The following is a 21,629-nucleotide window of genomic DNA, read 5'->3' as shown; positions in this document are numbered from 1 at the left end:
ATATGGCAGATATTTACAGAAATGGCTATCTACTCAGTCTAATGAACTTGTTATTGAAAATTACTTCCAAAGGATAATATATATATGTATATATATATTAATTTGAGCCAAATGCTTTGCACCTAATAGCAACTAGGAGAATCACTATTAGCTATTGAGAGATTTCTAACTAGTGGGAGAAATATATTTTAAGGACAACTTGAAGGCAGGAGGGAGCGAATCGAGAGGACAAGTAACTCTTATGAGCATCCTTCTGCTTTTACAAGTTCAGGAGTCCTTTAGGAAGGCTTTAACTCAAGCAGTAAATGAAAAGAGAGCTTAAAAAAAATAATCAGCTGGCTAAAGTCGCCTGTTAAGGGGTTAACAGGGCTTAAGTCTTCAAAATAACTATTTTTTTTTGGATACTAAAATTTAAAAATCTGTAGGTACCAAGTAGAAAAACATTAGTTTATTAGTTTTCAATGTCTTACAATACTGAGACATCTTATTTCAGTGTACCTAATGTTATTCATTATTCACATGAAGTATAAAATAGTTTTTCTCTTAAAGTATATCTAAATTAATTAAGCTGTTAGTCTTTAAAAAATGGTTCACTGGGTTTTATTTGCTGTTTTAATGGTCTGAATATAAAGCTGTTTTTATAGACTGTTGGCTTCTAGTTTAATGAAAATATCAACTCAGCAGAGTTCTATTTTTGACGTGACTGATGAGCTATGGAGGGGAGGAGCAGTGTGATAGAGACTCAGGATCCGTCTCAGCCCTCACATTTAGCTTTTTTGCACGCTGGAAGAGGTTCATCATCTGCTTCTGATGACCGGGGTTTCTTCACTGTAGAAATAATTCCAAAAGCAGTTTTTCTAGTTTCTGTAAAATAGAAATCACATTGAATAAAGATAAAACAGTTTTACTTATTTCTGTTTTTTGAGACAGGATCTCACCATGTAGCCCAGACTGGCCTTGAACTCCTTACACAGTCCAGCCATCTGATCCTCCTTCCTTAGCCTCCTAATAGCCGAGATCACAGGTGTTGGTTTAGCCAGCATTACCCCATTTTCTTTGGCCTATCGCCCAGTAAATAGGAAAACCACAGAGAGCTCTCATGGGTGTGGATGCCTTTTATGGTCAGTATTTTACCATCTAGTTCGTTCCTAAGGATTTGCTCTTAGATAAACTGCAGAGCAGGGATTCTCCATTGTTCTCTCCATGCCATCTGATGCAGTTAGAACCAGCCATAAGCATGGGTCTAACATCTGCTTTATGTATGATAAAAAAACCGTAAGAGAAATCCCAAGCACGGGTGTAGGAATCACTCGAACTGCTCCCACAGCAGGGGCTGTGGTGAGCTTACTCTATAGCACATGCCATCTCTCTCACTAGGTTACCAATGTACAATGTACCAATGTCCAGCAGCCATCTAACATGCTTGCCAACAGAACACAGAATCAAGCTCACGTTTATCAATCCTTTATGTATGCTAATAATGAAGGGAAAAAGAGGGATTGTTTTTGTATGCTCCAGTCAGTTTGGCAGTCAGTTTAGATTTGTTTTAAGTACATAATAACAGGCCAGGCACTGTCATATGCAGTATATAAGATCCTTAGCAGTGGTTTTTTTACATGTTCAAAATGCTGGGTAAATACATTACAGACATATTAGAATGAAGGCACACAGGACAATCACCTGCCTGAGGAACTAAGTAACACACTGAAAAGTGACACTGGAGGAAGGGCGCGGTGAGGAGGAAGGAAGAACAGAATTGCAGAAGGAGAGGGCCCTGCCTCACCGCGGGCCTCACACTCCACTCAGGTACACCAACCATACATGTGTAGACCATGGAAGAAGTCCAGGAGTCAGAGCGAACTGTCTCAGGAACAAGGGGACTGATGGGAGGTGGTGTGAGGGAGTATGCACAGAAGGACCGGTCTGGGGTTAGGAAGGGAACCTGCACAAAGAGGACTAGTGGGGATCTGGGGGGTGTGGGGAGTATAACTAAAATGTGTGAGGGGAACAAATAGCTGTGAGGGGTGTTGAGTGGCAGGGAATATGCACAAGAGACTAATAGGGGCGAGAAAGGAGGGTGGAGGGGCACATGCTCAAAGCACATTTATTAGAGTTGCAAAAAATGGCCTTATGTATCCTAGTATATTTACATAACCAATGATGCCCCCGCAACCCCTTGGGAAAAACCCACCCAAAATACATAACAGTAGATACATGATCATGTAAACCAAAACAAGAACCATTCTGAGTTATAATAAAAACAAAAGTTATAGGCTGAGTTTAGATAGCTGGATTTAAAAAAATGATGTTTCTGTTTGTTTTTTGTTTTGTTTTGTTTTTTCGAGACAGGGTTTCTCTGTGTAGCTCTGGTTGTCCTGGAACTCACTCTGTAGACCAGGCTGGCCTTGAACTCAGAAATCTGCCTGCCTCCCAAGTGCTGGGATTAAAGGTGTGCGTCACCACCGCCCACTGATGTTTCTATTTTTTTTTTGTTTTTAACTTAATGGTTTGATGTTTTCGTTTCTTTGCTGTTTCTGTATAAAATACTCTGATAAAGCAACTCAGAGAGAAATCGGCTTATTTCAGCTCACAGTGCGAGGGTAGAGTCCATGGCTGCATCATAGTCCCAGCTAAGGAGCACACGTCTGAGTGCCAGTGTTCAGCTTGCTTTCTCTAGTTTATTCAATCCAGGATCCCTACCCAGGAAGAGGGGCTTCTCACATCCACTAACCACACCCTCACATTTTCAGGGGCTCACTGCATCTAGACAACCCCTCACAGGAGATTCCGGAACAAGATGGTTCTAGATCCTGTCAAACTAACACTACTATTCCCACTTCTGTTTCTGAAACTTATTTTTTGTTTTAGCAGGGAAAAAGACCATCCAGAGAAAAGCAGGAGGGATGTTAAGTCTTTTAGGCAGGGGACAGTATGTAGTTTAAAAGAACACATTCAATAGTCATTCTGTAATGCAAACTATCTGCAATGCACACGCTACAGAGAGTAAGGCCTGAAACGAGGGCAAGGAATAGTGTATGGTCAGAAGTGCTTGAGAAGGCTCCCTTACAGGAACTCTGCAGGAAGGACAGTAAAAGCACATATATGCCAACTGTTTGATGATAGCCTGCCTCTAACAAGACCATTCCGATTTTACTACAAATAACAACATGCTTACCTCCATGGAGAAATACGGCTCTGCAGTTTGTGGACACAGCAGCCTTGCCTTCATTTTCAGACAGCCCAAACAGCAGTCCTCTGATAGGGTCATTAAAGAGTTCAACCCAGAGTCCACCAAGGGTATGAGACAACACAAACACAAACACAAACACAAACACAAACGAAGGGCAGCTCACCTGCCCCCAGAGGCAGACAGACTAATTCTACAGCAGGCCTGAGCCTGACTGAGACCTGCACCTGAGAAGTCTCATTTAACTGTTTTATCCTATACAGCCCCTTGTCTCTCTTTTCTGCTGCTTAATCCAAACACCAGGAGAAGAAGAAGAAAGCTACAACTAGTTGTGATCAACTTCCGAGGCTGCCGGTCTGTAAACTTACAACTAAAAGATAACAAAATACCAGGCTAAATTAAAATAGCACTTTTGATTACATTTTTCTAAGGGAAAATTCTAGTTCAACATGATGGCTCAGAAGAATGGTATAGAACAAATGATCAGCAACTCTGTTTTTATGTTTAAGGGCGCCATTGGGAACCTGTGGCCTTGGATGGATGTCCAAGACCCACGAGGCGGAAGGAGAGAACTACTTCTTGAAGTTGTCTTCTGAGCAATGCCCAATAGGAACACAGGTTTTAAACAGAATACTGAGAGGATACAAGTTTGCCACATCATAAGGTCCTCTTATTTCCAAAGGCTAAAATAAGAAAAATGGAAAATAAAATGAGATGTTATTAACATCTTAATTTTTTACAATAAGCACAACTAAGCATCTAAAGATAAGTAAATTTCATAAATTAAGATCCTTATAATTGTGGTAAGTTTTTAAAAATATATAATAAACCATATAAAGGTTTATTTAAAGGTAAAGAGAAAAATAAAATCATTTTATTCTAGTTAATTCACAAATATAAACATACATAGGCAAAACCTGAAGGCCAAATGAATGGGATACATTTAGCAATTACCATGGGCAAATCAGTTAAAAAAACTAAGAGGCAGTTCATCACATGGTTTTGTCAGTTGTTCTGAAAGTGTAGTTAAGTTTTTTAACTACTGGGACAAAGTATTCCATGTTATTCTTACCCTTTCTGCAGCACTGGACAGAATTACATTCTATAAAACAGAAAGTGAGCAATATTAATCTTAGATAATTAATAACATAATTGAAGAATTATATAGAACAAATGACCAGCAACTCTGTTTTAACATTTAAGGCTGAAATACCAAGTTTTATTTTTTTAAGATAAGGTAAATAATGAATGAGAAAGCATCAAAAGCTCTCATGTCACACTCAAGGCAGCCAATTAAAAAAAAAAAGCAGAATAAAATTTGTAAATAAATTTTAGTGAGGATGAATTAAAAGCTGTAACTTTAATTCACTCAGAGATAATCAACTATTATCTACAGAAGTCTTTTCATTGTGGCAAACTACAAATCCCTTATCAAAACTAGAGGCTTTTGGCACATCTTTCCTTCATATCTTACTCCTCCCTTAGGAGTTTTTACAAGATCTCGTAAAGTTCATTGAAACTGAAGAATTTAGTGTCTTGAGAATTTTCTGCTTAAGGCAAGGAATCGGTTGACAGCACAGACACACTACTAAACCGTCAGAAGCGGAAAGCATCCTCTGGGTTGGAATTATACCTTTCCTTTGCAGATCTGCATCAAATTGAGGGCATTGGAGATTGTGTACCTTCTCATCGTTGCATCTCTGATAGCAGGACCATAGACAAGTTCAAAGCCCAGGCCTCGCTCAATTGCCTTTACCGGAAATAAAGAAGACAAAGGATAAGCTGTCCAAGACAAGTACATTGACTGTTTCCCCCTGAAGTCTCTTTCCACCCCCCTTCTCCCCTCTATGCATGTCTCTATGCATGTCCCTCTATGCATGCCTCCTACATGGCAAGGGCTGGCTTAAACAACGGCAGCCACAGCTCTGCACCCTATCCAAAGTGAGAAAACAGACATGAAGCTCTACTTCAGGACAGAGCTATGTCAGTGTGGGAGCTACCTACACAAACAGGACCGGCAGAGGCGGTGTGGAGGTGCACAGGGCTACTTCACCTGGTCTGAAGAAAAGGATGTGTGTGCTTCCCTATGCAGGGAAACCGAGCCCACAGAGAGCCAAGCAACTTGACCCAGGAATGAAGGAAAGGAGATGAAGATCAGAAGGGCCCGAGGAGCGGGAGGGGGAAACCTCACAGCTATGTCATTTACTACACACAATAACTGAACAATGACAGCCATGGCTAACAGAATGCTATATGGGAAGAACAGTGCTACTTAGATAAGCACTGTGGCCAAGACTCACAGACATGTCCCCACCCCACATTATTTAACATTGTTTAAGGTTCACTGAAAGCAAGGGGAAACATGAGGGGTTTAGATGGAGGTAAGAATCAGACAGGAACTTGCTAAAGTCATGTAGGTTACAGTGGCTCACTGGGCCAAGTACAGGGTGGACAGCTGGCCCCGTTCAGGCGGGACAGTGTCAGTCTCTGTAGGTGAGCTTCTATGCTCAGTCCCCGGGAACTGATCTCACAGACCTGAAGTCACCTAGAGGTATACAACGGAAGCTCCTTCTGTTCTCCTTCCTTGACGTTTCTTTTTCCATGCTCCACCCCCCACCTTTCTTTCATTTCGTCCTCTGGTCTTAAGGCTAGTAGCTTGTAGATTTTCCTACATCTTTTTCCACTTTGAATCCTCTGGCTTATATTCCTTCTAGGAATGGCATTAGCTGCAATGATCTGGCACTGCGATTACACATGCACCTTACTTCCTTGCCCAGCTTTCATCTTCTCACAGCTGGTATAACAGCTCCTCCTTGTAACTCAAGACCATGCATGATACCGTTCACTATGAAATATCTAGGAACTGGGATGAACTTGAAGGAAATGCAAAGGTAAAGAAAAACATTGCTAGCTAACTCCTTAGCTATTTCTTTTGCCAAAATTAATTAGACACAGGAGCTCAATTCATATTTCCCTACCCTTCCAGCTGCAGATGTAAACCATCGGGCAGTAGGAAGATGGCAGGAATAAAGGACATGAGCAATATGGCGCTGGATGATCAGATCCCTAAGTGCTTCTAGGTGAGTGAATTTAAACTTTAAACTTTTAAACTTGTATGGGAATTTCAGAAAAATAAAAGCTCCCTTTGAGAGAGAGGAACGGGGAAAACAGGACAGAAATGCCGGCTTATTTTCTTTCAGATATGATTCTAGTCTTGGTACATTAATCAGGTTCACTTTAAAACTGCTAAGAAAACTCTTGAGAAAGAAATTAAAGATAATCTGGTATTGAAGGCTGTTGAGTATTTCTTTCATAAAACTTTACCATTTTAGATGAATAAAAATACAGTCATTACCTGGTCTGCTCCTGAGAGCATTTTTGTGTAAATTGCTGAAAGCTCATCATGTGATTGTTCATAATAATATCTTCACAGAGAATGACAGAGCCTGCCTGATTGGCTTTTGTTCTCATGTCTGAACAGAAGCCTGAACAGGCACATGATGAGTGTGCCTTCTTCTAAGAACAGTCACAATGATGCCACCAAGGGCAGCATGTGACGCTCGGATCAGGAGATACCAGTAATAAAATTCCATGTATTAAAAACTTAAGCTAAGCTTTGGAGAAGGAAGAATGGAAAGCAATAGTTTATTCCAGGGCAGCATGCTGTCGGCTTGCCGGCTTGCCCTAAGAACCAGTGCCTCTGCTGAACTCAGGATAGACAGCCTTCCAGCATATCATTCATTCAGGTCTCATCATCTCCCAATTCACTGATCAAAGCCACATAAGGAAACAGTGAGCCCCCTTGTATCTGCTCATACTGCCTTGCCCCCCTCTGCTGTAATCATTTTCATTTATTTCTTCCAAATTCTTTCAGTTTCGTCATATAAATATAAACTGTGAATATGTGCCATGTTTTTTTTTTTCTAACTAAAATGTGGCTTGATATAGTCTTATCTTGCCTGATTTGAAAGCCTTTCCATGTCAGCTTGTAAGTTCCATTTTCTTTTGCAGCTGCTTAGTACTTATAGAGGTGTAACAGGCACAGTGTTTAGAAAGCCTTTACTAACAGATTCGGGCTGCTTCAAATTATCAGCAGGATAAACACTAGAGTGGGATGGCTGGGTACTGTGAGCTAAACTGTGTACCCATCCATAACAGATATGTTCCATTGCTAAACTGCAGTATCTCAGACTGTAACATTCACTAGGGATAGGGTCAGTGTAGGTGTGATCAAATGAGATGACTGGTGTTTTTATACGATAGTCAGGGACACAAAGGGAAAACATGATTACAACAAAGACAGAGAATGGCGCTACTGTGGTTAACAGATCACCACTAGCCAGGACGACTCACAGAAAGGCTCCTTGTCAATTCTGGAGAAAGCAGGGCCTGCTCATACCTTGATTTCTGCCATGCTGGCCTTATAATGGGTAATGTCTCCCATAAGGCCATGTGTTGGTGGTACTACAGAGCTTATCTACAGGAAGTATGCTGCTGAGGTTGCAGACAACCCTGCCTCCTGTCCCATGCCTGCAGTCACCAAGTAGTTGCCTGCTGCTGGCCTCACCATCCCAACCATGATGGGCTGTGTCCCCACAATCCTTCTTCTGTTACATTGCTTCTGTGACATTTGAGCTACGAAAATGACTGATACAAACTGCAAGGAGGGAAGGAATGTTTTTTGGCCCATGAAAAGAATGCCAGGACCCTGGCTTTGTCCTTTACTTCTCTCAATTTTCTGGCCATTGCCAAGTGACAATTGTCGTTTCACTAAATTTTCAATGTGTGTATGGTGTGCATGAACTACACGAGTTTACCATGATGTACTTACTGTTTTGGCACACCTATAGAATATATATAAATATATATATTCTGCCCCAAATGAAAATATAGGTACCTGTTTCTAGTTTTCTCTAATGAATGAATGAATAGGGGCTTTTCTGCTTCCAGAACTGCTCTCTCTGTAGGCTTCTATACCAGATGAAGACTAAATGTAGTCTTGTGCAGCCTTGCCATCCAGCTTTTATTAAACAACACGTGCAAAATGTTCATACCAGAATCATACCATTAAATATTACATATCCCTCTTGTCAAATTTAAAAATTTTTCAGAATTCTTAAACTGAAAATGTAGGTGGGAATCATGTCAGAAATATCAAACACTTAACAGCAACTGTACTTCAAAGGAGAACTGGCAGGTGGTAATCTGGTGCTCACCTTCGGGTCACTCTCCTCACGCCATCCTAGCACCCCACTTCCCTCATGCATATGTGCCTGCCCAACACTGACAACTACCTAATGACTCACAACATGCTTCTTGGCCACGGGGGATTACATGCTGTGCATCACTACTTCCCATTCTTTGACTACCACATGTCACTGTTTCTTCTCAGCCAAGGACACAAAACTATGCATAAGCCCATTCAGGCAAATTGTCTAGATAATAGGTCTCCAGTTATTAATGTGAAAATATTGTTAAATATATCAAAAATATGCATGGAGGGCTGCACTATTTAATTCTGGGAATGCTGTCTTGTGGAAGGCATCGGCAGTCTGAGGCTGAGAAGAGTAGAGTCAAACTTTTAAGGCAGAGATTGCTTTTTGAAGAGAGGAAAAATAAATACACGAGGCCAACAAGATGACCATAAACTTGGACTCTTTGTATGGTAGCTAAGTCCCAAGTGCTTGGGAGCTACTCCCATGTGTGGACCATGGAGGTCTTACCTGACAGGCAGCATGCACACCTGTCCGAGGCCTGCGAGGGAAGCCAGATGGCTCGGTGGCCTTCGTTTGGTAAGTGAGCTGCTGCATACCATAGATTCCCCACTCTGAGGAGTGGTGACTGGGTATTTAGAGGTGTCACCACCAGCCTAGCTGGGTTCAGGTTCCGCAGCATGCCAGAGGAGCTGTTGGATGGTTTTCTCTATACAGTTTTGGCACTTTTTAAAAACCATCTTAGCAGTATATACTTAGGGTTAGAACATAAGTCATTTTACATTTTCTACACCAAAGAGACAATTCACTCCCCTCACTGTTGTTCCTAATCCTCAGGATCAAGCATAGGTTCCACAGGAGAAAAGGGAGACAAAAGTGAAGAAGATATGATTCTACAATAGGTAGGAAGGAAGCTACCCACTTTGAAACAATAGTTGACTCCTGACAGAAGTCAACACGGGGTTCGGGATGCTTGCTAAATCTTTTTTCTTGGACAATAGTTTTTGATAACATAACTGAGTTCTGGAAGTCACTATGCCAAATAATATTTTTAGGCTTTGGCCGGCGAAGAAAATAGTTCCCAGCTGCACTGACCTCATAATTACCGAATCAGTTAATGGTAATGCTATCTTTCTATCATGGAAACGGGGGTAGGACTTAGAAGGCAATATGAAAGATGAAGGCAGATGAAAGATGAAGGTATAAGAAAAAGAGAAAATTATAGATTAGGATAATGAGAAAAAGTCCATGTCAAGAGGGAGAAAAAAAATATCCCTGACCACGTGGCTACCCTGTGGTAATGGTTTTTCTGGGAGCCAGCGTGCTTCAGTGCACTGTCATCTCACTCACCATTCCCTGGTGACTTCACACCATTTCCTTTTGTATCTCAAGGACCCTATGCGTCTTTACCCTTTCTTTTCCATCTTAATATCAATATTAAGAGAGAGGTTTAAGTATCTCTCATTATTAAATATTGATTTGAGAAATATTATACATTTTAGTTCCTAAGCTTTTCAAAACATATCTCAATAGTTAACTGACTCCTTTCTTGTTTTTTGGGACAAGGTCTACGTGCTCTGCTGTTGGTCTTGAACTTCTACCTTAAGTGCCACTTGAGTGGCTTGGAGTGCCAACACTCAGCTCAGATACTTTCCTTTCCTGTGTGTGTGAGCTCTCACATGTGTGTGTTTGCGAGGCATGTATGGGAGCCAGAGGTAGACACTGAGGTGTTCCTCAATTGCTCTTTATATTGTCTCCTGAGGCAGGGCCTCCCACCTGACCCCAGAGCTGCCTGACTCAGTTAGTCTAGCTAGTCAGATTACTCCTGTCTGGTTCCCCCACACTGAGATTAAAAGGTTGCCATGCTGCCTGGTGTTAATGTGGGTGCTGGAGATTTGAACTAAAGACCTCAGGCTTGCACAGAAAGCCCTTTACCCACTGAGGTACTCTATAGCTCCCAGGTTAGAAACTTTCTAGTTTAAGCTTGCTTTCTTCTTCTTTTGGTCAGCTTAGAAAAACCAAATTTTCTTTTCTAAAACTGCTCCAATTACCAATTACCCAGGTTCTGGTTCCCTAAGAACATAGGTTTCTTCTGTCTCTTTTCTAATCCCAGACACAAGTTTCTACAGATCCAAGTTCAGAACACAAAGAGCAACACTTACCACATTAACAGGAGGTCTTTTGAAGTAAAATGGTAATTTCTCTGTTACAGTTATACAGACTAAATCCACATCTAAATGTGTACAAGCAACCTGTTAAGGAGAAAAAATAGATTAACAGAAAATTAGCACTTACTGGAATGAGAGCCATGGTCATACCCAATACACAGAAACATACATAGAATGGCTTACTCTGAGGATGTCATGATTGTTGTGTTGAACTGCAATAAACCTATTATATGACCAGTTGTTTACTATTCTTTCAGGCGTGGCTTGGATGGTTTAATTCTCAAAAGTCAGGGTCTGAAGGCCCCCAACTCCAAGGTTTTATATATGAATGAGTTGGTTAGTTAGGATCAGTATCTAGAATATTACTTTGAATCATTCCAGAGAGCAGAAGGTGCCTGTTCTGAAATCTGAGGAACTGGAAGGCCAGGATGAATGCATGCTTTTCTCCGCAAACCATTCTCCTGAGCATCTTTCTGCCAGGAATTAACCAGGCTTATAGTTCCAACCAGACTACTCTGTGGCTAAGAAAAAGCCGGGTACAGCTGATGGCCTTTTCTTCATATACTCACAGGAACAGTTTGACGAAGAGTTCAAGCTGAGCTGAGAGAGCTGAGAGAAGTCCAATGAGAGTGCATTTTATCATGGTTTGTTGAGCCATTCTCTGCACTCACCTCTAAGAGTTTTGAAAGTACTTGTATATGTCACGTAGAAAATAAATGAGACAAATATAGCAGCTAAGGTAAACAAAGTACTTACGGAGGAAAGTAAAGCTATTGAAAGATTATAGACTGCAAGTCAGAAGAGGCCGAGGTGACCATCTTTCAGCCACTACTTTATATATAAGTTCTTACATATGAATGAGTTGGTGAGTCAGGATCAGATTTATAAAGGTAAAAAGAATTGGCTGTTCTGTACCACGTTGAAAATATTACTGCTGGGGCTGAAGAGATGACTGGGCAGTTAAGAACATTTATTTGTTGCTTTGTTCAGAGGACCTGGGTTCAGTTCCCAGAACCTACATGATGATTTACAATGATCCATAATTCCAGTTTCAGGGGATCCAACACCTTCTTCTAGCCTCTGTGAGCATTAGGCAAAGATGTGATATACATGCACACACGCAGGGGAATACTTATATATATACATAAGAAAAAAATTATTAAACCACCCCTACCGAGAGAGCAAATGCATTCTTGCTAAGGCAGTGTCTGTAGTATGAATAGGCGAAAGGGTGGTGTAAGAAACTGGGAAGATGGTACTGGTAATACTGGTAAGAGAGGCACAGTTCTTCAGCAGTGACAGATGTCACATCTCACCCATTTTCCTCAGAATGTCAAGCTTCAGTCATTATTGCCCCAGCCCTTGGCTTAGTGGTGACCAGAGACCATCTGGCTTGAACACAGTCATAGTTCCATGGTAAGCCTGAGAAACTATGTTCTGACAGAAGTTCTTGGCTCCTAAAGAATCTGCACATCTTAACTGTTCCAGCTGTCTAACTCACAAAGAGTGACTGAAGCAAAGCTCTGAAGAGGAACTGAGCTGAGTTCAGCATCTGTCCATTTCTAGTAATACAGTGAGGAGCACTCTGGCAAGAGCCTCCACCATTTTACTTCCCTGATAGTGCTGAGGATCCGACCTGGGTCTTGAGAATGCCAAGTGCTCTCCCACTGAGCCACATCCCCGGTAACCACAGAAATTGGTATGCTCAGTCCGGCACTATCACCTATAGACTATAGGATTATATTCTATAGCTATAAATTTCACACAGGCTAGGGACAATAGATCAAGAACAGTCACTGCCAGACCAATCACAAAAGAGAGGACAGAATAAAACACCGTCCCATTTCACTTAAATAAATTATGACCCCCTTCCCTTGGTCTCTTAAAGAGCAGAATACACCACTATTTGTAATTACAGAACTCATATACTGTAAGGTACAAAGAGCATGGTGACAGGAAGGACAGAGGGAGAAAGGGAACAAGAGGTAGGTAAATATTTCTGGAAAAGCACAAACGAATGCTTGCAGTAGTTGCCCTGGAGTGATGGAGCAGGGAGCTATGGTGGGGAGGCATTTCTGGGGAGATGCATGAGTCAGGGTTGGCTGCCTCTGGAAGGCATGGTTTCTATACATGCTCCTGTGCATTTGAAGTTACTCTCACAAACCTAACTGGTTTTAATGAGAAGATGCTGTATTTTTAATAACCCATTCAATGACTCCCTAGTAAGGCTGAACTGGGTTACTTCCCGTCATGCATTGCTTGCGTCTTCCTCTCACCGACCTATGGGGAAGGCACCAGGGGAAAGACATCACTGCTAAGAATTTTCAGCCACAGAGGACAGTCTCATTTGGCTCCTCTGACCTCTTGAATTTAAATGTTTTAGACAGAATTATTTGGTGATTTAACTTTCTATCAATCCAAATGTTCAACTGGTTCACTCAAAGAACTATGTGATGCAGGGGCACATGCCCATGTTCCTGGCACTGGGGAGGCTTAATCTAATATTCCCCAAATCATTAAAACAGTTGAACTATGTCTAAAATAGTTTTAGAGCTAAGTATCTCAGTTTTCTCAGGAAATTGGTAGATTGTATATGAATTTACTTGGCCATCTTTAACCTTTTTTGGGAGAGGAACAGAGAAATCTATGATGGTTTAAGGAAAGTTTGTCACCATGAAAATATCCAAGTATATGCATATTTTGTTGTTATGACACACGGGGCCCAGGAGGGTAGGGCTGCCACCCTTTGCCCTGGGTGTCTTTCATTGGTGTCAGCACTTATCATTCCACACAAGGAAAAGTCAGGCTTGCCAAGGCAGAGACACCCATAAACAGTACCTCTCAAATGCATCTGTGCATAGAAGTCACCTACAAACTATCACCAACGGAGCTGGTGAGGCTATATTTCTAGTGATTCATCCAATAGATTAGAGCTAATAATCTGTAATTTAATAATCATCCCAGAGAAATCTGAAGCTGAAAGAGTCAGACCATGACCTTGGAAGATGCATGAAGACATCTGTCAACATCGTCCTGCAAAGGCAAGGTCTGAAAGACTGCAGGAACACGACAAGACCAGAACGCTTTAAAGCTACTTCCCTGTGGTTGTCTTAGAACTCACTATGGAAACTAGCTGGCCTCAAATACAGAGATCCACCTGCTTACACCTCTAAATGCTGGTAATAGAGTTCTGGTAGTAAAGACCACCACGCCTGGCCCTCAGAGGTCTTTGATGACTAACTACTTGCTTAACCACGCCTTAATCTATCACAAATACTTGAGAATTAATATACTTTTGCATTTCATAAAGGAAGCCACCAAAGGCAGGGTGTTGTGGTTTGTGTGTACACAGGCATCTTAGATAAGCTATGGTTCTTCAGGGTTTCCCTCGGTTAACATAGCAGTTAAGGCTGAGCACCAAGACACTGGTTCAGCCTCCTTAGTCAATGGCTCCCTCTACTGGATAAACTCAGGGAAGAAAGATGGTCAGCAGCTGGGCGTGGTGGCACATGCCTTTAATCCCAGCACTTGGGAGGCAGAGGCAGGCGGATTTCTGAGTTCAAGGCCAGCCTGGTCTACAAAGTGAGTTCCAGCACAGCCAGGGCTATACAGAGAAACCCTGTCTCGAAAAACAAAAACAAAACAAAACAAAAAAATGGTCAGCCCATAAACATACAAAGTAACATATGGACTCCACAAGTTATATTTAGAGACATATATGCGTGCAATAAAAATTAATGAATAGATGGTCATGGATTTGAAACTGAGCGAAGAGGGGTACATGGGAGGGTTTGGAGGAAGAAAAAGAAGGGAGAACACAATTAAATTACAATCTTAAAAATAAAAAACAACAAAGAAAATAGTACAGTTAAAGAAATGGGTATAAGATTAAAAGATGTAAGACCAGCATTCTTCCATGCAATATTGTTTTGGCAGATAGAACCTTTTGAGTCTTAGGTAAACATTCATAACTCCATCTAAAAGTAATTATACCTCATTTCTGTCAGGAAAACACACTCCTTTAAAAAGTATTTCAGGCTTTTCTCCCCATTTTAATCATTTAAAAGGACAAGGGCAATCTATCCTGAAGACAAAGTGAGCTAAGCTCCTTTCTCTTCTGAAAAAGCAACAAAAGGTCAATTCTAAAAGAACAAAAGGAACTCAACTTACAAAGGCTCTCAAGGGTACACAGGGGAATCATATTGGCATGTGATTGATTCTGAGGAACTTCTGGACGACTAAGGGCTGACACTCACACTGGCATATGGCTTATATCTCAGAGCTTGCAGAGAAGGAAGCTGGACCAGAGAGGGGCTTGCCCTTTTCCTCTATCACTGGTAGGAGTAGGTAAGGCCAGAAACTGCAGTGGTTACTGAGTAAAAGAGATGAATTTACCAAGCATAAATGTTAAGTGAACAAAGTATAGAGAAGGAAACAGGAGAAAACTCATGAGCTATTTCACATTGACTCCATCAAATGTCTACCAGGATGGCTCAAACCAAACCAAACCAAACCAACATGCCACTTAAATATGGTCCCATGACAGTGGTTTTCAACTTATGAGTTTTAACCCCTTAGACAGGGAGTTGAAAGATCCTTTCACAGGGGTCATATATAAGATATCCCACATATCATATATTTACAATTTTATAATAGTAGCAAAACTACTATTATAAACTATTATAAGATAGTAATTTAAATAATTTTATAGTTAGGGGTCACCATAACATGAGGAACTGTACTAAAGGGTCATAACATTAGGAGAGTTGAGAACCACTGCCCTATGAAATTCCAGAACCTAGAGTGCAAACTCAAAGTTCTAAGTTCACAGCTGGGGCCTGACATCTGCTTTAATTGTAAATTTGACACAACCCAGAATCACCTGGGAAGAGTCTCAATGAGGGACTTATCTACACTGATTTGGCCATAGATTATGTCTATGGGGAATTATCTTAATTAAGACAATCAATATGGGAAAACTCAGTCCATGGTGGGAAGGACTAATGTCTAGGCAGGGTGTGGGGTGATGATGGTAGTGTCTTGAACTGTTTAAAAATGGAGAAACAGAGCATTACACAAGCAACCACGTGCACACATATGCCGTTTTCTCTGCTCTGGGCTGTAGACATGTCAGCAGCTGTCTGAAACTCCTTCACTGGCTTTCCCACAATGATGGACAATACCTAACCCTTTCTCCCTGTTGCTTTTTACCTGGTTCTTTTATCACAACAACAGAAATGACGCTAGAAGCAGGATGAACAGAGTACCTAGTGTGGTATAACAACAGACTTATATATAATGAGAAAACGTTACTCTGTTTCACCTGTCACTTACATGAAAAAGTTTTTCTGTCTTTGGAAACACTGCAACAATATCATACAGCCGGATCCTTGATGAAGTTGCTCTCTATAAGACAAAAAGGATGTTATCATACAGTAACAAAAATTATAAAAAGATGTTTGGTCATCTATCAATACTAAATATCCTCAAACTTAAACCAATTCTCCTGCCTCAGCCTTCTGAGAGCTGAGGTATGAGGTCCCACAATGGGCTTCAATTTCAAGTGTTCACCAGCACTCACTTGAGAGCTAACATGGGAGAGCACACACTTACAAGTCACAGACCGTGGCTAGATTTCCATGACTGATTCAAGTAACAAAGATGGGAGCCGTTTAGGGAACAAACATCCTTTTAATCCAAATTTGTAACCATTCAGAGAATATAGAGAAATGCTAAATTACCTGTTGTTTTTGTTTTTTAAAAAATAGAAAAAGAGTAAATCCTGAGATAGCTTTCTACTGTACAAAGTAATCAATGACCTTTTTTTCTATTATAAAAATATGACTATAAACTCTTGAAGCTGTAAGCTTGCACCTCTGTTTGTATGGGAAGGAAAACACAAAACAGCTGATGCCCAGTTTCTTGGAGTAAGAAAGAACGCGTCTTATTTTGTATTTTACAGAGCTCACAGTAAAGACCTTGAGTTTAGGGAGACTTAGATAGTTTTGAGAAGCTTGACTTTGAGTACTGGGATTAAAGCAGTGTGTGCCAACACTGCCTGTTGAGGCTGAATGATCTTTTGAAGTGTTTGAATGTTTAAAGACTGTGGGATTTTCAAAAGTTGGAATGTTTTTATATTACGAGACTATTATACATATGCGATCCTGGGGATGAACAGGAAAGGAACGGTAATGGCTTAACAGTGATGTGTTTGTGTGTCAAGCTGACGAGAGGTCAATTATGCTGCCTATTGTCCACTTGAAGCTTGAGGCATTTGGGAAGAGGGAAGCTCAACTGAGAAAATGTCCCTACCAAATTGGCCTGTGGTGATTTTACTGAATGATGATTGATTCGGGAGGGCCAGCTAATAATGGGCAGTACCATCTTAGGATGGTGGTCCTGGGTGCTTTAAGAAAGCAGACTGAGCAAGTCTTGAGGAACAAGACAGTAAGTAGCGTTCCTCCATGGTCTCTGCATCACTTCCTCCAGGTTTCTGCCTCAGGTTCCTGTTCAGACTTCTTTTTATGAAATGATGGAATATGATGTTGAATTGTAAGCTGAAATAAACATTTTCTCCCCAGGTTGCTTTTGGCCATGGTGTTTTATCACAAGAAAAACACTAAGACAGCTCTCAGTGGAATTAGTTTAGTTTGTCTATTATTATTTGGTAGACACAGCTAGATAAGACCGTTTCATATATTGTAGGTAATTCACATGACTGTGACACACAAGCTCACAATAAAAATATTGCTCAGTATAAATTAAAATGCCAGATATAAGAAAATACTTTTGGTCTAGGATAGGTGAATACACCAGTAAAGCACATTTGCTGTTTAACAGGAAAACCTTAAACCTGATAATATATACAAGAATGAAAAAATACATTTAAATGTACAATCCCTGAATGCTGGAATCATGGGCTATTGTCTGTTGGCACCTGTTAGCTTTTTGGAAGAGTCACATATTGTGCAGCTTCTACCACAAGGGACACAGGCAGGTGTCATAGATTTGAGGGATAAAGGGGGTGAATGAATAGGGTGAGATGGAATACGACAATATTTCACATTGGTTAATACAGTTTAAGAGGCAAATGGAGAAAAAAATAATAAACTCACCAAAACATTACAGTGAGCTGGATCTGTAACTATAATTGTCAATCTAGTTAAAATTTTAATTGGTCTTGATTTTCCCTATGAACAAACAAACAAAAAACATTATTAAAAAAGATAAAGTGCAAATGAGTCATTGTCTCTTTACCAGTGGAAAATAGTAAAAATTACAAAGCATGCTTGTTCTACAGGAATTTATAACAGCAGAAGACACTATGTTCATCCAGTATCACATGATGAAGAACGTAACAGCTGTAGGCTTTAGGAAGGGTACCCAGCATGACCTGACGAGCAGGAAGAAACTGCCTGGCAGGAGGAGGCAGGCGAGGCTCAAGTTAGAGAACACCAGGTGAGGGTGGGCATGTTTGAATAGAATGAACAGATACTACACTTAAAAGATACAATGCCTACCTGTACAATTGGTAAAGTTGTGAAGAGTTCAGAAACTGCTACTGGCTTTTCAATTTCCTACAACAAATGAGACACAGCTGTTCTGGTTACATGATAAGGAATGAAGCACAGCAAAACACTTTAAGTGCCTCTCAGCGGGGGGGGGGGGAATCAAAGGCTAACTTCTAGTATTCAATAGCTTTTGTTTTTCTTTCTTTTTTTAGTTTCTTTTTTAAAAAAGAATTATTTATTTCATGTATATGAGTACACTGTAGCTGTTTTCAAACACACTAGAGGAGGGCTACAGGTCCCAATACAGACGGTTGTGAGCTGTCATGTGGTTGCTGGGAACTGAACTCAGGACCTCTGGAAGAGCGGCCAGTGCTCTAAACCACTGAGTCATCTCTCCAGGCTATTCTCTTTCTTTTTTAAGGAAAGAAACTAGAGAGCAGAAGTTAAGGGCAGATGCTAAGAACATCAGAGGTTAGGAGTAAAGGTCAGACATTGGTGGTACATGCCTACATGCTTTTAATTTAATTTCAGCACTCACAGAGACAGGAGGATCTCTGAGTTCAAGGTCAGCTTGGTCTAGAGAGTGAGTTCCAGAACAGCCAAGGCTACATATAGAAACCCTGTTAGGAAAAACAAAACCACCCTCAAAACTAAAAGCAAATCTTAAAGACAGAAATGACACATATGTAATTGTTTGCCTAAAAAGAAATATACATATTGACAGTCTATCAAAGAGAGAAATCAGTCAATGAGTTCATGAGACCATGGCACAGTCAACAAGATGCGATGCTTTCAGTTCATTTAGCGGCAATGTACTTTTAAACATCTTTGAAAGTAACTTAGTTAATATAAATACAACATTAGGAATTCTTATACTGCATCAGAACTTTTCTTTTTTCTTTTTCTTTCTTTCTTTTTTTTTTTTTTTTTTNGCCCTGGCTGTCCTGGAACTCACTTTGTAGACCAGGCTGGCCTTGAACTCTGAAATCTGCCTGCCTCTGCCTCCTGAGTGCTGGGATTAAAGGTGTGCACCACCACACCCGGCTAGAACTTTTCACAAACAAAACAAAAATCATTTGTAGGAAGACATGTTCAATTGCTAAGGTAAATAAATACAGGGCTTTTAAAGAAATATAGTTGAGGGTTGGGAATAGAGCTCAGTTGGTACATGCCTTCTAAAATGCATAAGGCCTTTGCTATGAGCCTGTAATCTCAGCACTGGGAAGGTAGAGGCAGGAGATCATCCTTGGCCAGAGAGAGACATGCAAGACCTTGCCTCAAAAGAGAAACATGCTTAGGATGAAAGATCCCTGACTGACCACAGAAACACATCTCTGTCTATTTCTATGATGTTTTTTTTTTTACCCTGAATGGGAGCTGTGCAACTTCATGGGTTGGGAGCCTGAGTGAATTAACTAAAGAAGGAGAAGGTGAGCTGAGCCCCAGCATTTGTTTCTTTCTGCTTCCTGACTGAGGAGAAACTGTGACTAGTCACTTCATGCTCCTACTGCCAAGATGGACTACACCTTCAGAGGATAAGCAAAATAAACTCCTCCTTCCTTAAGTTGCTTTGCAGGTATGTGGTCATAGCAACAAGAACAGTTAACTAGTACTTACTCCTGTTTCTACTTCCATATTCTCAACACAGACACGAGTATTTATAAACACTTGTATTTAGCAACCAATTAGTTCGAGAAATTCTACTTTACCCGTTTCTTTTCCTTAAAGTCAACAATGTGATTGATGGCAACAACCGAGTATCCCACTGAAAAGAAAAATAGATTATTTAAAAAATATTCTTTCTTGTTCACAATGATCATACTGGTAAGAGATTCAAGAGTCTGGGATGAGAATAGGGATGATGCTTGCTTAGCATACACAGAGTCCTGGGTTCAATCCTGAGACTTGGAAAATAAGGGGGCGGAGCAGGAGGCAGAGCCCTACTTTTTATTGTTACTTACGGTGAAGTTTCAGGTTCTTCACCTGTCACATGACGTTAACAGCAGACAGGACTTCCAAGTGTCATGAAAATTAAGTGAAACAGCACCAGCATTTTAGAAGAGTGCGCGTATTTAGCTGCCACATTTAGAAGCCAGGCACATATTTAGGCTGCGGCTCATATTAACACAGTGCAAAAGACTCAAGTTCATATGTCTTTCTGTCACCTTCGTTATCATTCCTTTCTTTTGGGATGCCAGTACATTTCCTCCCTTTCCTACGGAGCAATGGAGTGATGACTCCCTCACATCTCCTTTGAGGTACTCTACAATAAGAGACCAGGGACACTACAGGCCTGCCTTACCATCACAACAGTTAGTGTACTGTTTGTGACAAGTGCCCTGTCCCCAATACATTTAAATCACGACTCTTGTCTTTAAGTTGCCTAAAAATACTGACAGGATAATAGAGTATTAATATTAAAAAAATAACGCATGGTAATGACAAAATAGCGGCCCTTCCTCTTCTCAGTCAGTCCAGTAACCCCCTACTTTCCTTCCTCTCCAAGGGATTTGAGAATCTATTATTTGGCAGGCCCTATACCAGGTGAGAGCTCACCTGATCAACGCTCATCCTCAAGGCACTAGAGATGCTCGAGAGAAATAAGGTGACGCCCTTCCCATTCTCTAAGCTTCCACAGCAGTTCCTGCCCGAGACCCAGCTTTCTGTATTTGACAGATGTCGTGTGACTCAAAGGGGCTGACACTAAAAGCACTGGCTGAGGGGACCAGTCCCCCTATCGGCGCTATGCCAGTGCCTCGACCCCTTAGGCCTTCGTTCTCTCCCTCTGCACGAACGACTGGGCAAACACAAGCAACAACAGCTTTGTCAAGAGTCCGAGTTTCTCACCCAGGGGGTCGGGGTGATACTGCAGCTATTATCGGCCTCTAGGGACGCCAGGCAGATCGCACGAGAGACCCGGATGGCACCCGAAAAAAAAAAAACTACCAAACAAAGCTGGATGGTATGGGGGACAGAGCAAAGCCAGTAGACTCACGGTGAGCAGCAGTCTCCACGAGTCCGCGCAAAGCCTTCAGGTCTGAGCCCGCTCTTAGATCCAAATCTGCGAACGCCGCCATGCTGACATCCCAGGAGCACCCGCGCGGCAGTCTGCGCAGCCGCCGTGTTGTCCCTCAGGCATGCTGGGAGTTTTAGGTTGTTCCTTGAGCTTTCTGGGATTTGTAGTTTTTCCCTTGTCAGTCGTCTTGACGAGACTTTCCTATTCCCTAGGATCCAGCCAAAGTTAGTGTGTTGGGACCCACAGCCTCACTTATTCGTAATTTGAGCGAGAATGTTTGGTACTCTCTGATGGGGCTCAAATCTCCCATGCTCCTACCATACAGCAATGCAAAGTGATTCATTTTAAAGGCAACCATAGAGCATACTGAGGTCAAGCCTGTTGAGGTCAAGCATTCCTAGGTCTTGAAGCCTGTTTAAAGCTCTGGGGAGCCGGGCGTGGTGGTACACGACTTTAATCCTAGTCCTAGAAGGCAGAGAGAACTCAGAGTTTGAGGCCAACCTCCTCTATACCGAGAGTACCAGGCCAGTCTGA

At 41.3% G+C, this 21,629-nt stretch overlaps 1 protein-coding gene across 1 annotated transcript; it reads right to left on the bottom strand.

Annotated features, from left to right (window-relative positions):
• Positions 1-426: 426 nt before the first annotated feature.
• On the bottom strand, positions 427-21,171 carry Rpp30 (ribonuclease P/MRP subunit p30). The gene is made up of 11 exons (XM_021208807.1): positions 21,075-21,171; positions 19,789-19,844; positions 18,089-18,145; positions 17,684-17,758; positions 15,903-15,974; positions 10,563-10,652; positions 4,821-4,937; positions 4,260-4,289; positions 3,833-3,870; positions 3,176-3,255; positions 427-864 (listed from the first exon to the last, which is right to left on the bottom strand). Exons 1-11 carry the CDS (start codon positions 21,154-21,156, stop codon positions 755-757), a joined length of 807 nt encoding a protein of 268 aa, XP_021064466.1. The 5' UTR covers positions 21,157-21,171; the 3' UTR covers positions 427-754.
• Positions 21,172-21,629: the final 458 nt, after the last annotated feature.

Source organism: Mus pahari, chromosome 1, assembly GCF_900095145.1.
Source record: "Mus pahari chromosome 1, PAHARI_EIJ_v1.1, whole genome shotgun sequence".
Lineage (NCBI taxonomy): Eukaryota > Metazoa > Chordata > Mammalia > Rodentia > Muridae > Mus > Mus pahari.
This window is presented reverse-complemented; position numbering and strand designations above follow the sequence as displayed.

Excerpts from the sequence above, each read along its gene's own strand:
- Rpp30 (XM_021208807.1), bottom strand. The coding sequence starts at position 21,156 with ATGGCGGCGTTCGCAGATTTGGATCTAAGAGCGGGCTCAGACCTGAAG. Across the intron at positions 15,975-17,683 it reads CAGCTCACTGTAATGTTTTG|AGAGCAACTTCATCAAGGAT; the intron begins GTGAGTTTATTA and ends TTTGTCTTATAG. Across the intron at positions 3,871-4,259 it reads TGTCCAGTGCTGCAGAAAGG|CCTTTGGAAATAAGAGGACC; the intron begins GTAAGAATAACA and ends TTCTTATTTTAG.